This window comes from Phyllopteryx taeniolatus, chromosome 4 (genome assembly GCF_024500385.1).
Source record: "Phyllopteryx taeniolatus isolate TA_2022b chromosome 4, UOR_Ptae_1.2, whole genome shotgun sequence".
Lineage (NCBI taxonomy): Eukaryota > Metazoa > Chordata > Actinopteri > Syngnathiformes > Syngnathidae > Phyllopteryx > Phyllopteryx taeniolatus.
In genome coordinates, this window is record NC_084505.1 from 28,351,894 (window position 1) to 28,367,834 (window position 15,941).

Consider the following 15,941-nt stretch of genomic DNA (forward strand, 5'->3'; position numbering starts at 1 on the left):
CTTTATGATCAGTTATTATCTGTTAATAATATCATTGTCATTATCATGATTATATAATGTGTTGTGTCAATAATATGGAATTGCAAATGAAAAGCACATATCTCCACTCCGAAAAGAACAAAAATAAACTTGTTCCTGTTTCGGATAAAGAGACAATATTCAGAGATACGGTATATGCGTTTCATTAGACAGTGACAATTTGATATGTAATTGAATAGAATGGAATAATTTCAGATTATGTAAAAGATGACACAAAATTACACTTAATTGTAATGCAAATGATCCTGATCATCTGAAATGTATTGCAAATTTCCTAAAATTGTAAAAGCTTCACTTACATTTCTTGTCACTCTTCTCACTCTGCATGAGAAAGTAGATAACGAACAGTTATCAGCAATATTTTATTTATTGTTGTGATAGTGCATCAGGAAGGTTTTGTTTACCTCGTCATCCATGTCTTGCTCTGAATCGGAGTCCTATGAGACGGAATAAAACAAAAATGTTCAGTCAGGAGAAATTTCACATCAAACATCATTTTAATTCGGTTCGAGACTGACCTTGGAAAATGTCGGGAGGGTTATGTTAAGGTTGCAGATTGCCTTGTGGTTCAGACTGCGGTACGTGCGTGGTTCTTTCGTGAAGGAAAGCCGACCACATGGCTCCTGTGCTGTATCCCTAATCTGTGACAAAAGAACAAAACAAAACAAAAAACACTCAATGAGTGAACTGGTAGAAATATTGTATGTGTAAAAGCCCGTGTTTTAGCATACTTTAATAAAGAGAGCTAGTCGGTTCTCTTTGAAGGCAAAGAAGCTGAAGACATGATGCTGCCCACTCTTGGTTAGAGGCACCAGGTTTCCAAAACAGTCAGCAAATATTGGTTTTCCTTCCAGGACCTGAGTTAATATAACAATAGTTATCATTATTTAAACACACTATTAATAACAACATGTCTGCTACTTTTCATTTTACACATCAGGCACACAATTTGGTACACCTGCACCATCAGTAATAATAATTTAGCCCCTCTTATGTTGTAATCCTCTCCACGTCACAAAGTTTTATGAGCAAAACTCTTTCAAAGTGGTGTCACTTAGAATCGGGCTCTAGGGGTCTCGGGGAGAAACTAGTTCTCTCTGAGACTTTGGAAAGAGTAGCTTCAGGACAGAAAGCATTGACATATAAATCCCGAATCTCAAGACAAAATCCCTGACAGACCAAAGATGCAGAAAGAAGAAACAGTGCAGAAGTCTAGAATCTTAGCGAAGCTCCCTGGCTTTGTGCTAAAAAGACAGTTGTATGCTTCACTGTATTTTGTCCTGATCTCCTGAAGTGAGGTTGTGTTCATTTGTACTTAGTTTTCACCGTGTTTGATGACTGCACAAGGTGTTTGATGGTACTCAATCTGAAAACAAATAGTGAAGCACCAATCTGAAAATATCTGGTCTGTGCATCGAGCTGAGAGACAGCTAAAGACATCGCGAAAAAGGCAACCAAAATATTCAAAGCAGTGCTCAGTATGATGCAGTGAAATCCTACACCACTGTAAATGATAACCACAAAAAGCGCATTGTAAAATGAGCACAGAAGAACTGCTAAGGTTGAACGCAATCTCCGCTCTGAGAATTTTGAGTCAGCTTTTCCCAAAAGTTATACTTCCGGGTTCTGTCCACGTCAATGTTTTCATGATTTTTAATGTTTTCATACAAGTGTAAAAATACGTGAACCAGTCTTAATTTAAAAACATTAACAATAGGACACTCAGTCTTAACGTTAATGAAGAAAGTGTAATTTGAAGGTGTTCATGTAACTTGCGGTATACTGCATGTATTTCTTTTGGATTGTGTCTTGTGCAACTTTAGAAGCACATTTTTCTGTTCAAGTTCCAAACTGTGCAACAGGGACGTTTGACATTCCCCTGCAGATTTACATTGTGGCCTTTATCCCTCGATCACAGAGCCTCTCTCCTGCTCCCACCCAACATCGCATTTCACCTCAACATCTCGGCTTCGTGCAACTTCTGTGAAGTTCTCTTGCTGCTCCAGTGTTTTGTCCATTTTGTCATCGGTCATGCAGAAACAGCGAAGTCGTGCCTCAATGGGGTCCAAGGTCTTGGCAAAGATGACAAACTTGGCCATGTATGGGACACAAATGAGCTCTCTGTACAACTGAGAGCCAAAACTAACAGAATCCTGCACTTGTCGACAGTCTATCAGCCAGAATCTAAAAAATGTAAATGATACTTAGAGTCAGTGAAATTACACTTCCATAAAAGTATAATGTTAATCATGATAAGTGAACAAAGAGATGGACTACACATGAGCTTTACCTTGCCGACACATTGGTCGTGAAGGAAACGCACTGCTTAACAAAGGTAAGCGGTGTAGAGCCAGTGATGTCTTCCCACTGAGCCGGTGTTGTCCCGCCTGAAAGAGAGACAGTTTTTGTTATTTAAGTAAAAGAAAATAGTTTTTTTTTTGGTCACACTTACCCGTAATACTGCAAAGCAAGCGTAAGGTGGGCGTCTCCCCACTGTACACAGATCCGACTCCTTCATTGTTTGAGCTCTTGGGAATAGGGATTGTCATGGTGATTGGTTTGTGGAACTTCCTTCTTCTTGGTTCCAGTGTGACAATTGGACTGAATGTTGCCTTGTTGCCAAGGATCTTTCTCACCACATCAACTTCAATGGGTTGAGCCTGAGACATTTTCCCCAAAACACAAAAATGTGTCAGCTTTTGGACTACACCGCATGAGTCTAACCAAGGAGATCATGCACTGTACAGACCTGTAGCCCAACTCGGATCTTCTTAGTGAGGGCTCCTTCAGGGAAGACAGCCTGGACCTGAGGAACAAGAGTGCTACTGAGGACGCCGCCCTCTGGGCCAATCAGATGGCTGTCCTGCTTTATCCTAGACACTACGGCAAAATACTGTGGGAAGTCTCGCGTGATGATGCGGCAGATTCTTTTCTTCTCAAGCTCCTCTGGGGAATCCAGTTCTATGAAGTTTAGAGATACTCAATATGAACAATGGTGAATCTCAACTTTTATGAACAGCGGTGTTGAAATTTCACATTCAACAAAACTGAGAAAAGACCACGACTTTGAGGTGTTGTCAAGACCAAGATCACAGAGGGTTGAGCCCAAGACCAGTTTAAAGTCACCTGGATCAGACTACAAGACAAATGTGGTCTCTCTGCCATAAAATTCTGCCGTGTCTCCGTCAGAAGACTGGCAACACTGCACGAAATATATTGGGATATCACTGTATCATCTTTTACGATCATTGGGCTAATCTTCAAATCAATGTGCCCGTTACTATGGCAGCAACAACAATACTAGCAATGTTTTGTGCTGGAAAAAATTTGCAAAAAAGACAAAATTTGTGTGCGTCATCCCTGGGTGCGCTGGAGAGGACGTTTGGGTTGTCCATTTTTCAAGGAGAGCTTGAGGTAATGTTCACATACTGGTAGCAAGCAGGCAATATAAGGTTAATGCAGCTAGCTTGATAGCTAGCACTAACATTTGTATATTATGCCAGTGTCCTGTCGATTCATGCGCTAAAGTTTCGCTAAACATTGGTTTGTGTGACTGAATAATGTTGATAATGGCAACCAAGGGAGGTGAGGCCCTGTTGCAAGAGGCAATCCTATTGGTCGACGTCATAGTGCTATGTCGGAGAGTTCTTGACGATATAGCACACTAGATGGAAGATATCCCCCCCCTCGAAAAAAAATCAAACGTGCTAGAATTTTCATTTTGGCGTTATAGGGCTATCATAGGGCCAAGTCGCTGCTTGAGGATTATGTCACACTACAAGAAGTTTTGTCGTTCCTGACAAAATATGTCCGGACCCGATCTTGCAAAGACGGCAGCGATAACAAATCGGTCCAATATTGGGGTTAAAATCATGTAGTCTGATCCAGGCATATAACTCTTGAAATGACTTATTAAATGCTTTGCAAATCGACATTATGACGCATATGGTAAATCAAGCAGTCGATTGTGAGACGACAGGCAATACTCCTCGCAAATTGGTCTTGAGACCAAGTCCCGGTGCTACAACAGAGTGGAACGTCTTTCTCTTTTAAATTTCAATGCCCATATTTTTCAAATTTGTGATTTGACTAACATTTCCTGTAAAAATGTGCCTCTTAAATCACGTCAGAATTCCCATCCCATCATGCAGATGTCATGCCATATGTCAGCAAATCTGGGAGATTATAGTTAATAAAGGTTTTATGATGGTGACAGTTTGACCAGAGATAAAATGTGTTTGACTGTAATTCCTGAAATTCTTTCCAAAATGTATACAAGCAATTTATCTATTTTTTCATGTTATCTTTTTGAGGAATAATCTCCAAACAGTGGTATTAAAACCACTGTGCTGCGATCTTGTCAAAGTTATATTTTCTGCCTTTTCTTTTTTTATTCCACACGATTGGCATAACATCAGCGATTATATCGTTTCGATTACTTACTTTCATCCATTCCATTAAGTATCTGGTTGAGCTCCTCTTCAGTAAAATCACAGTGGTGCTCCCTCCAGTTTTCTCCCGTTTCACTCCTCAAGATGACCAACTCTCTCTCAATGCCTCTCAGAGCGGCAAAATGTGGGATCTCCACAATGACAGGACTATTGGGAAAAACACAAAAAAACTAATTGGAATGATTTAATCAATAAAGTTACAATATGTCCAACACCAATGTGAGATGCGTGTTACATTATGAAGCACCTTCAAAAGCAAAATAACACAATTTAAATAATATTACAGTAGGTGTATATCATGCAGGAGAACATTCAGAGGATTCGTGAAAAGAAAAAGAAAAAAAAAACAAAAAAAAAGAAGGAAAATATTTCATTCTATATTAACAAGTTGCAAACAGCAAAACAAGATCAGTGGATGTACAGTACAAAATCGTGGGGATAACGAAATAATAAAATGGCAAAAGATCAGCACATTTCAGACTGGTGCTTGAAACGTTTGTAAAGGCATAATTTTAGTCTGAACAAACACAAGTTGGTTGTCTTGCAGTACCACTTTATTCCTCGAGGGGCTGTAGACGTAGGAAAGAAGCCAAAGAGAATTGACCATGTATCATTCTTTCTTTTCATTTTTAATTGGAAATAAAAAAAACAAACAATGAAAAAGTGATTGCGTCTTTTGTTATGTATTAATATCCATCCATCCATTTTCTGAGCCGCGTTCCCTCGCAAGGGTCGCGGCCGTGCTGGAGCCTATCCCAGCTATCATCGGGCAGGAGGCGGGGTACACCCTGAACTGGTTGCCAGCCAATCGCAGGGCACATACAAACAAACAACCATTCGCACTCACAGTCACACCTACGGGCAATTTAGAGTTGTCAATTAACCTACAACGCAGGTTTTTGGGATGTGGGAGGAAACCGGAGTCCGGGGATTGAAAACAATGCAATTGGACGAACAAACAGCGCTAAAATTATTATTATTACGTGTTCTTCCTTAAGAGTCACACATTTTGTTCCGCTAAACCAGTGACTCCCAACCAAGGTGCCGTGGCACACGAGAGTGCCGTGAGAGATCATCAGAGGTGCTAAGGGAAATGAGCCAATTTCATTGAATTTTTATTTTCAAATTATTTATTAATTACATATATATATATATATATATATCTTTGTTCATCTATCTATGCCAGCGACGTATAGTGACAGTCATAACAAAAGAATGCTCTTCCATCCGATGGCAGAAGGTATCATAAACCTTGCGTCCACCTGTTGCCATTCATACAACAGAATAAGTCTTGGCTTCTTGTGAGCTTTGTGTTCTATTAAACAGGTTCACAATTTACATTAAGTCAATTTGTGAGTAAACTGAGATGAGTTCATCATTATTTCAGTATAAAGTATTCATATTTTTTGTGACATTTTTGTTTGGGTTTGTGCAGTGAGATTTTTCCTCATAAAATGGGTGCCTTGACTCAATAAAAGTTGGGGAAGACTGCGCGAAGCAGAACACGATTGTCCGTGTTATAAAATGGCTGACGGTTCGGCGTGGTGGTCCTGACTGATTACGGTGGTAAACAAGCTAGCGTAGCTTTCGTGATGAAATATGAAAAATTTTATTTTTTATTTTTTATTTAGTGTTAGAGTAAAAGATGAATTACAACATAATCAGTCACTTTTTCGCTTTTTGCGCTTTCGCTTAACTCACGCCAATTGCATATGGAAAGAACGAATGATACACGAATTAAAGAGACAGATTTTAATCAACACTTTTTACTAGAAACCAAGGGAAGGTCGCATAATACACGAGTGCATCCCAGTTGTCTCGCAGCTTCAACACTGTGCTGCCCCTTACTGGTTTGGAGAGCAATTATAATAGATAGCTCATCCAGACAAATTACACCTTTAATTATATCACAAAAGAGCCAAAAAACTAAAAAAAAAAAATGTAAAAAAATTATAAAAAAAAGAATACACGCTCTTGGATGAAAACTGCATCTTGGGGTGAGCAGGGTGGGCCCCTCCTACCCGAGGAACTTGGTTCCTGGCGGACCCAGTTGCAGGATACGACTGACCAAACTCTCGCCCTCATTCAGAGGGGGCGGAGCTGTGGGAAGGTGGAGCTTACTGATCCATGTGCAGCACAGGAAGGAGTGAAGAAGACAGAATGAACACACCGGCGTAAAACCGCTCACACACACCCCAACAAGCACTCGCACGGACTCCAACACACACTTACCCCAGGAACTGGGCTCCGGTGGGTCCCACCTCGATGATGCGACCGGCCAGCCCCTCCCCTTCGACCATAGGGGGCATGGAGGCCAGACGGTGTCTCTTCACCAGCCTGCACGTCACCCTCGTAGGTGCGGAACACTTCCTTGGCGGCACGATGATTCTTAGGCCATTATGACGGCAGCCACGCATGGCCCCGCCCCTTGCGTCGACCATGAAACTGACCAGAAAGCTAAAAGACAGGTGCATGCCAGAATTAGCATAAAAGCTTGTATAATGTCCAATAATGTTGTCGACTATGCAACTCCATGCAGACAAAACAACTGACAGTAAATGGGGTTCAAGTCCCATCATCATTCAGCATTGATATCAACACAAGGACACCGCGTATGCTCACACTTGGTTCAAGTTTCATTCCGCTCAATGTTAGTTGCAAGCAAGGCAAGCGAAGAACAAGATTCTCGCGGAAGAATTGAACATCTCCATGGAAAAACAAAGTCAAACAAACAATTCACAAACTTCTTGACGCAAAAAAAATAAAAATAAAATAAAATCCCAAAAGTTGCAAGTTGTCGCCACAAATTAAACCCCAATAATTAAACAACATAGCTCACAATCAATAGATACTTTTTGAAATTCTCGTCCTACATAAGGGAGTTATTTTTTGCTACTTTAGACAAGAAGTACTCAGAACATTTTTTGTTTGGTATTTTTTTAAATACAAACAACAATGTATCTTAGTTATAGTCAGTATATCCATTTTTTTTCCCTCTCAGTTTTTTTAACATTCAACACTGTACACAACATGGAATGATAAAAAATGTAAATAATATACATTTAAATAATGGTGATCATTTGATCATTTTAATCACAATGTATTACATTTCACTTAATAATAATAATAATTATTATTATAATTATATCCATCCATCCATTTTCTGAGCCGCTTCTCCTCACTAGGGTCGCGGGCGTGCTGGAGCCTATCCCAGCTGTCATCGGGCAGGAGGCGGGGTACACCCTGAACTGGTTGCCAGCCAATCACAGGGCACATCGAAACAAACAACCATTCGCACTCACAGTCATGCCTACGGGTAATTTAGAGTCTCCAGTTAATGTTTTTGGGATGTGGGAGGAAACCGGAGTGCCCGGAGAAAACCCACGCAGGCACGGGGAGAACATGCAAACTCCACACAGGCGGGGCCGGGGATTGAACCCGGGTCCTCAGAACTGTGAGGCTGACGCTCTAACCAGTCGCCCACCGTGCCGCCTTATAATTATATATACAGCATTATTGTTCTTGTTATTATTACATAAAATGCGAATACGGAGAATATTATAAACATCTCCCAGTATGATGAAACTGATCGACCCAAGTACAAGAACATTCGAGGCTGACATTTTCTCAGGATTCCCACTCGCAGGATGGGAGGGAATTTCACTGTTAATCACAGTTTCCAGTCCTGTCCACTCCCAAGATATGAATAAAAATGGAGCAGGACTGACTGTGAGTGACAAAAAAAAGGGGGGTGGAGGGGCCGGGAGTGGTATTCTGTACAATTTTGGCTCCGGATTGGGGGGAATGGGATCGATGTCTGTGGGAGTGGGAGTGGGAGTGGGAGTGGGAGGGAGCGGGAGTCAAAATCCACTACTGTGTCATCCTCTAAACCACAGTACAAACATATTGTTACAGTAAATGAATCTCTGGACGTGTCAATCAATACTAATCTTAATGATCAGAATTCAGTTTGCAGCTCTTGTATTGCATATGACTGGATCGTGTATTAGATTACAACAATGATCTGTAATTGACCAATCTGGGGAACAGTTATGCAAACTCGTGCATTAGCAAACCATGCATGGAGCAATACGGATATGGAAGAACGTTTTTATTTGGATTGTAAGGCAAATATAAGAGCAGATGAGGAAAAGGGCAAAGAGGAGGCAGAGAGAGAAGGCAGAAATAAAGAGAATCACCTGCTGTTGTCATGGTCTAGGCAAGGAGACGAACTGCTAAAAGCAGAATACAACAACACACGCAATCACAAATCACAACAGACGAGCGTGTGCATACAGAAGCCACAAGACAATAAAAAAAGAGGGAAACATAATCGAAGAGGGAATTCAAGTGAGAAAAATCAAAGACAAAGTATAAAAAGAGACTCACTCTCAACGTACAATAATGTAAAGTGTATAAGCAGCCTCGTTTAAATGATATAAACATAGCTACAGTGTCAACTTCACCAAGGAACCACTGGGCGTGTGCGTGTGTGCGGTTGTGTGTGCGTGTGTGTGTGTGTCATACCCAGAATGCAGCAGACTGGAGGACAGTACCACATTATCGAGGTGCTCAGCTCCCCAGCTCAAGCGGAACGAGTCCTTGTCTTGCTCCCTTGACAGTACCGACACCTTCAGACAAACAAAATAAAACTTGGCGTTGACTACAACTTACAATACTTGTCAGTGTATTTTTTCCTATTTTGCTGTGATTTGTCCTCACTTGATGGCTGGTAATCATGTCCTCAATGAGAATGCCATCCCTCTGATGGAAGCTTTGGGGCTGAGGCCTGAAGAGAATGTGACACATTCACAATAATAACAATAATCATAATAATACATGCTAGATTGGTGTATATTCTTCTTCTTATTATTATTGTTATTATTATCATTATTATTATTGAATATAGACAATATTAGACATTGCTTTCGCAACAAAAACAAACAGTATGAAACTAGATCGACTGTATTTTATTGCATTTTTATTTTTTTCTGCGACGATCCAGTTCAGTCGCGTTCTGTGGCGTTGCTCGGTGTGCGGTTGGCGGTGAGGACCTGTCCAGGTTGTGGCTCATGTAGCTGAAGCTGTCCAAGTAGTGTCCCGGTAGAGAGTCATCGCCAAGCTCTCGGAGATCCTCTGCTCTCAGGTATTCGCCTCCGTCGCCTGTCATTGTGTCCTCACCTGCACAATAGACAGTTTTGCACTGTCACTAAGTACTATATATACTATATAAGTACAACACCGTATTTCATTCAACGTGACATATTTGGATGATTACACAGCTGAGCTATTGCCAACCCTTGGGGTAAGATTATATTCTGTTTCCTCTGTGATACAGTCTCAGAGACCTTTCATCGGAAAACAACAGCAGTAAGTCTGTGGTTTGAAAGTGTTTGGGGAGCTTAATTGAGAAAATGGCACATTTGCCTCACAGTTCTGAGGACCGTGGGTTTAAATGCCAGCATGCTGTGATGGCAACATCTATGATCCCGCCGCCCTCATATTGATCAAAGGAGACTTCAATCTTGCCCGTCTCTCATCTACTAAATGGCTTCAAACAACATGTGCAACAAGAGGGAATAAAACTCAGCATCTCCTGTATGTGAAACACCAAAGGGAGCTTTGGTGTATTTTAATTGGAGCAGATTTTGTTTGGTTATTTTTGATTTTATTGTTATTATTATATTTTTAAAAAAAAAATTTTTTTAACAGCTGCGGCTGTTGTGAAAGCGCTATATGAACAAATCTGAGTTGGGATGAAGGTTTTTTTCGCTCAGAATGGAGAAGTGTTTCACTACAAATATTATCGATATGTTTGAAATACTGAGATTTTTCCAACACAATTCCATCAACAACATCCGAATGGCTGAAAAAGAAGATAATAAATACCTGCGTTAAAACATACACAGCATTTGAACACAACGGTAGTGGTGCAAAACCCTTATTAGTGTAATTAACCACACCAGGCGGTCAGACAAAATGCAGCAGTACCTTCCATCTCTGGAAAGATTTCAGAGAAAGGATCATCTTGCAGCCCCAGAGCTATGAAACATAATGCTTTTAACAGTAGTTCAGCCACAATATGTACGCTTTGGCTTTGAGGACAATGGAGAATGAGCCAAAGTCAGTGGTTACAAGAAAATCAAATCCTCACCTTCTTCATCAGACACGTCAAGGACTTCCGTCATGGTCTCCGGGACGTTGAGTTTGTGTTTCTCTGTGACCGTCTGGCGTAAAGATGATTGCGAGGAGAGAAAAATTGTTGATGCATGAAATTTAACATCTTAAAATGAAACATTGGCGGCAATTACTGTTGTGGTAGTGATGACTTCCTCAGTGACCACTTTCAGCGTGTCCACCACTGAGATGTAACCCAAACGCCGGGCAATGGATAGAGCAGTGTTTCCATTCTAAGATGAGGAAATATCATTTGGGAGGTTTTTTTTCCCCACACAAAATATTTGCAAAGATTTGTACATTTTTCTGCCTTTCTCACCACTGTAGTAGCACTTGGTTTGGCTCCATGCTGCAGCAAAATATTGATTATGTGCGTGTTCCCTTGTTGTGCTGCCTGGTGGAGAGGTGTGTATCCGTTCTACAGGACAGATTGAAACCAAGTGACATTAAGTCTTGTTGTGTTTACAAGGAAACTATTAGCTATTTGGTTCTCACCTTGGTTTTGGCATTGACACTGGCACCTTGCTGTAACAGGAAGTTGACCATCTTGGCGTTTCCATAGTGACAGGCTACTATCAGAGGTGTATAGCCAAGCTGATGTGTGGACATAATAAGAGTAGTATGGCAAGAAGTTAAGATTTACTTTCACTTTATTGATGTGAAGTTGTCAGTGTTTCTCAGCAGAAATGCACAATTTGATGCAGCTCGTTGGAAATGTGTTTTTCCTACTTATGTTAACATTTTCAGTATTTTCTCAGATTTCTTAATGACTAATGCGTGCTTAATTACAACATTTGGAGCTATGCAAGATGTGGGTATCCATGAAGGTGTACAATTTGGTGTTTAGGATTTTTCTACACCCCACCCAAGGATCGGCCCAGAGTAAAAAACACTGAACAGGGTTCCTCTTGGGAGAACAGACCTTGGCTTGAGCCAACAATGAACAAACCCAAATAGAAATGTGAATCTTCCTGGACTATACAGTACAACACCATACCAACAAGAGCTTGTTAAACTGTCTAAAAGATAAAAATTTGACTAATTCTGTTGACTAGTTGACTTTGTGACCGGTGTGCGATATGACCATTAAACTAATGAGCAACTTTGTGGACTATACACTAAGCACTATAAAAAGGAAATATTGCAGTGCTTCCTTCTCCCCAATCGGTGGAAGAAGTTCACTTCAGTGTTTGTTACAGTCTTAAAGGGACACATTAAGCTTTTTTAAAACACTTGAAAATAGATCCCAGGCGTCTTAATAACATGTCTGTGGCATGCTTTTTTCAAAATACGTCAAGGATTAAGAATTACAGATGTCATTTTGCAGCAGATTTCTTGCCGTGGTGAAATCAGCTCGTTTTAGGGGCGTGTCACTCTCACACAGTTAGCCAGGCCTTAGCCCGCCCCACAAATGGCATGTCTGGCTTTCAGAATCAGAATCAGAATCAGAATCATCTTTATTTGCCAAGTATGTCCAAAACACACAAGGAATTTGTCTCCGGTAGTTGGAGCCGCTCTAGTACAACAGACAGTCAATTTACAGAACACTTTGGAGACATAAAGACATTAACAAAAAACAACAACAAACAACAATTGTGCAAAAAGATGCAGAGTCCTCAGTTCGAATGGCTAATATCGCAATAGTCCGGTGCAATGACCATTGTGCAAAGGGCACTGAGACTTCAAGGAGTGTATGCGGTTTAAAGTGACGAGTAGTGCGATAATCTGGGACAATGGTTGTGCAAATGTTACAGATACTCCTCAATCAGTGTGCAAATGGAGCAGATACTACTCTGGCATGAGTGGCCACTATATGCAAATAGTGCAGCACGGCGAGACAACTACAGTGAGTGCACGAGTAATACATAATACAGAAATGTGACAACGAACTCAAGTCAAAAAATTGCCAGCTTGTTGTAATGGAATTGTAAGTTAGCTGTTCAAGAAGTTGATTGCAAGAGGGAAGAAGCTGTTGGAATGTCTACTAGTTCTAGTTTGCATTGATCGGTAGCGCCTACCTGAGGGAAGGAGCTGGAAGAGCTGGTGACCAGGGTGGGGAGGGTCCGAGAGGATTTTGCACGCCCTTGTCTTAGTTCTGGCAGCGTGCAAGTCCTCAAGGGTGGGTAGGGGGGTACCGACAATCCTTTCAGCAGTTTTGATTGTCCGTTGCAGTCGGAGTTTGTCCTTTTTTGTAGCAGCACCAAACCAGACTGTGATGGAAGAACACAGGACTGATTCGATGACCGCTGTGTAGAACTGTCTCAGCAGCTCCGGTGGCAGGCCATGCTTTCTCAGAAGCCGCAGGAATTACATCCTCTGCTGGGCCTTTTTGAGGACGGAGTTGATGTTGGTCGCCCACTTCAGGTCCTGGGAGATTGTAATTCCCAGGAACTTGAAGGTCTCGACGGTTGACACAAGGCAGCTGGACAGCGTGAGGGGCAGCTGTGGCGAAGGATGCCTCCTGAAGTCCACGATCATCTCTACAGTCTTGAGCGTGTTCAGCTCCAGGTTGTGTCGGCCGCACCACAGCTCCAGCCGCTCCGCTTCCTGTCGATATGCAGACTCGTCACCGTCCTTGATGAGGCCGATGACAGTGGTGTCATCTGCAAACTTCAGGAGTTTGACAGTCGGGTTCGCTGAGGTGCAGTCGTTCGTGTAGAGAGAGAAGAGCAGCGGAGAGAGGACACAACCTTGGGGCGCCCCAGTGCTGATGCTGCGTGTGGATGAGGTGGCCTCCCCCAGCCTGACCTGCTGTGTCCTGCCCGTCAGAAAGCTGTAAATCCACTGGCAGATGGCAGGTGAGACGCTGAGCTGGAGAAGCTTGGATGAAAGGAGTTCAGGGATGATGGTGTTGAACGCTGAGCTGAAGTCCACGAACAGGATCCTCGCGTAGGTCCCTGCACTGTCGAGGTGTTCTAGGATGAAGTGCAGTCCCATGTTGACTGCATCATCCGCAGATCTGTTCGCTTGGTAGGCAAACTGCAGGGGGTCCAGCAGGGGACCTGTGACACTCTTGAGGTGGTCCAGCACAAGACGTTCAAAGGACTTCATGACCACAGATGTCAAAGCGACAGGCCTGTAGTCATTCAGACCCGAGATTGCAGGTTTCTTGGGGACTGGGATGATGGTGGAGCGTTTGAAGCAGGATGGAACTTCGCACATTTCCAGTGATCTGTTGAAGATCTGAGTGAAGACTGGCGCGAGCTGGTCCGCGCAGACTTTGAGGCAGGATGGAGACACGTGGTCCGGGCCTGCCGCTTTGTTAATCTTTTGTTGTTTGAAGATGTGTCTCACATCCTGTTCATGGATGGTTAACGCAGAGGTCAGAGGTGTGATTGTGGTCGCGGGTGCGGCCGGATTGGTGTGTGGTGTGAAACTGTCCTTTTCAAATCTGCAGTAGAAGGTATTCAAGTCGTTGGCTAGTGTGCTATTGTTCTCAGCTTGGGGGGATCGTCGCTTGTAATTAGTCAGCGACTGGAATGCATGCCAGACTGATTTAGAGTCGTTTGCGCTAAACTGTTTTTCCAACTTTGCTGTATAGATCCTCTTTGCAATGTTAATTTCTTTGGTCAGCTGGTTTCTAGCTCGATTATACAGGGCCCTGTCCCCGCTCTGATATGCGTCCTCCTTAGCTTGGCGAAGCTGCTTAAGTTTAGCAGTGAACCACGGCTTATTGTTGTTGAATGTGCGAAATGATTTTGTTGGAACACAGACCTCTTCACAGAAACTGATATAGGATGTAACAGTGTCCGTATATTCATCCAGGCTGCCAGCTGAATTTTCAAAGACACTCCAGTCTGTGCAGTCTAAGCAGCTTTGAAGTTCCATCTTGGCTTCATTTGTCCACTTTTTGACTGTTTTCACTGTAGGCTTCGCACATTTAAGTTCTTGCCTGTACGTCGGTATTAAGTGAATTAAGCAGTGATCAGACGAGCCCAAGGCAGCACGAGGTATAGCACGGTATGCGTTTTTTACCGTGGTGTAGCAGTGGTCTAAAGTATTATTTTCCCTGGTAGGACAGTCGATGTGCTGCTTGTATTTAGGGAGTTCGTGGTTGAGTTTAGCTTTGTTAAAGTCCCCAAGAATAATGAGGGGTGAGTCGGGGTGTTTTTTTTCAATTTCGTTGACTTGATCGGTGAGCGTTAGCAATGCGGCGTTCGTGTTAGCTTGAGGCGGAATATAGACGCCAGCGAAAATGAATGATGCGAACTCACGTGGCGAGTAGAATGGTTTACAATTTAAGAATAGCGACTCCAAATGCGGGCTGCATTCATTAGAATGCCAACCAGCGGGCCGGAACTCGCGGGCGCGTTCCCGCGGGCTATCGGCCGTCTCCTTTTCCGTCTCGCTAGCGCCGAGTGTTTGCGATGGCCGGCTGCTTGCTCACAGCAACAGCAGAGCCCGCAGTGTTAAAAAACAAGAAAGCGCCCAAGATAATGAAATCATTTTTGTGGCACACGGACACGTCGCCAAACACAAAGGCCTTCCCGCCCCACCAATACCTTCAGGGAGCAATCAAGTAAGCGTCGTTTATTAGAAACTAATGCTGATATAACGCTTGTTTGACCGTATGTCTCCCCGACACACACACACACACACTTAACATGAGGGCCTGCAGAGATTCGAATGCACTGTGGCTGGTGGAGGCACCCTTTCGTCACCAGGTCACCGAAAAACACTTGTCAATTATTGTGACTGTGTGGCGCAAATGCCCCGAACTCACAGGCGGCTTTGACATGATTTTGCTTCGGGAACGTGTGTCCAAAGTGGGTCTTTTGCTCTGGAACTTCAGGCAGCCTAACCGCTCAGGTCATTGGCTGAGAATCTCCATGCGGGGGTGGTTATGCTGTTAATTGGGTCTCGTGTTTTGTAACAGTGGGGCGTAAGTGCGGATCGGTTAAGCGCCATTTTCAGCAGGCGACAGATAACAAGATTTGCTTGGTTGTTTAATTTCACACTTGAAGGGTGGGCAGGCACCCCGGAGACGCAGCTATTTGCAAACAAATATTAAAAAGTACATTTCCCATAATGTGTCCCATTTAACTAAGTATAAGACTGGTATGGTAAACAATGCTACGGGTAATTTATATTTATATAGCTATTAATAATTAACACATTTATCAAAAACCCATGCTGAGTAATTGATTTTTGTGTTTTGTGTGTTTACCTTAGTTTGCTGGTCCAGGTTGGCATCATGTTTGGCTAACACCTCTGCAGCACTGACCCTGTCCTCTTGTGCTGTGAGATGCAGAGGAGTCAGCCCACTCTGGAACA

General features: G+C 42.7%; 1 protein-coding gene across 5 annotated transcripts in view; it reads right to left on the reverse strand.

Moving 5' to 3' along the window:
* The window catches only part of LOC133477046 (ankyrin-2-like), a 100,868-nt gene that overhangs the window by 48,522 nt on the left and 36,405 nt on the right, over positions 1-15,941 (reverse strand). For 2 of the 5 annotated variants that reach the window (XM_061771316.1, XM_061771315.1), the window contains 21 exons: positions 15,835-15,933; positions 11,163-11,261; positions 10,987-11,085; positions 10,802-10,900; positions 10,645-10,717; positions 10,482-10,532; positions 9,545-9,671; positions 9,213-9,279; positions 9,018-9,121; positions 8,690-8,725; positions 6,723-6,947; positions 6,512-6,610; positions 4,483-4,637; positions 2,789-3,000; positions 2,492-2,699; positions 2,330-2,426; positions 1,995-2,223; positions 771-896; positions 558-680; positions 444-476; positions 339-360 (listed from right to left, as the gene is read on the reverse strand). In XM_061771316.1, coding sequence (XP_061627300.1) covers positions 339-360; positions 444-476; positions 558-680; positions 771-896; positions 1,995-2,223; positions 2,330-2,426; positions 2,492-2,699; positions 2,789-3,000; positions 4,483-4,637; positions 6,512-6,610; positions 6,723-6,947; positions 8,690-8,725; positions 9,018-9,121; positions 9,213-9,279; positions 9,545-9,671; positions 10,482-10,532; positions 10,645-10,717; positions 10,802-10,900; positions 10,987-11,085; positions 11,163-11,261; positions 15,835-15,933 — 2,383 coding nt within the window. The remainder of the gene's footprint in view (positions 1-338; positions 361-443; positions 477-557; positions 681-770; positions 897-1,994; positions 2,224-2,329; positions 2,427-2,491; positions 2,700-2,788; positions 3,001-4,482; positions 4,638-6,511; positions 6,611-6,722; positions 6,948-8,689; positions 8,726-9,017; positions 9,122-9,212; positions 9,280-9,544; positions 9,672-10,481; positions 10,533-10,644; positions 10,718-10,801; positions 10,901-10,986; positions 11,086-11,162; positions 11,262-15,834; positions 15,934-15,941) is intronic. The other 3 variants (XM_061771313.1, XM_061771314.1, XM_061771318.1) reach the window with 2 other exon arrangements.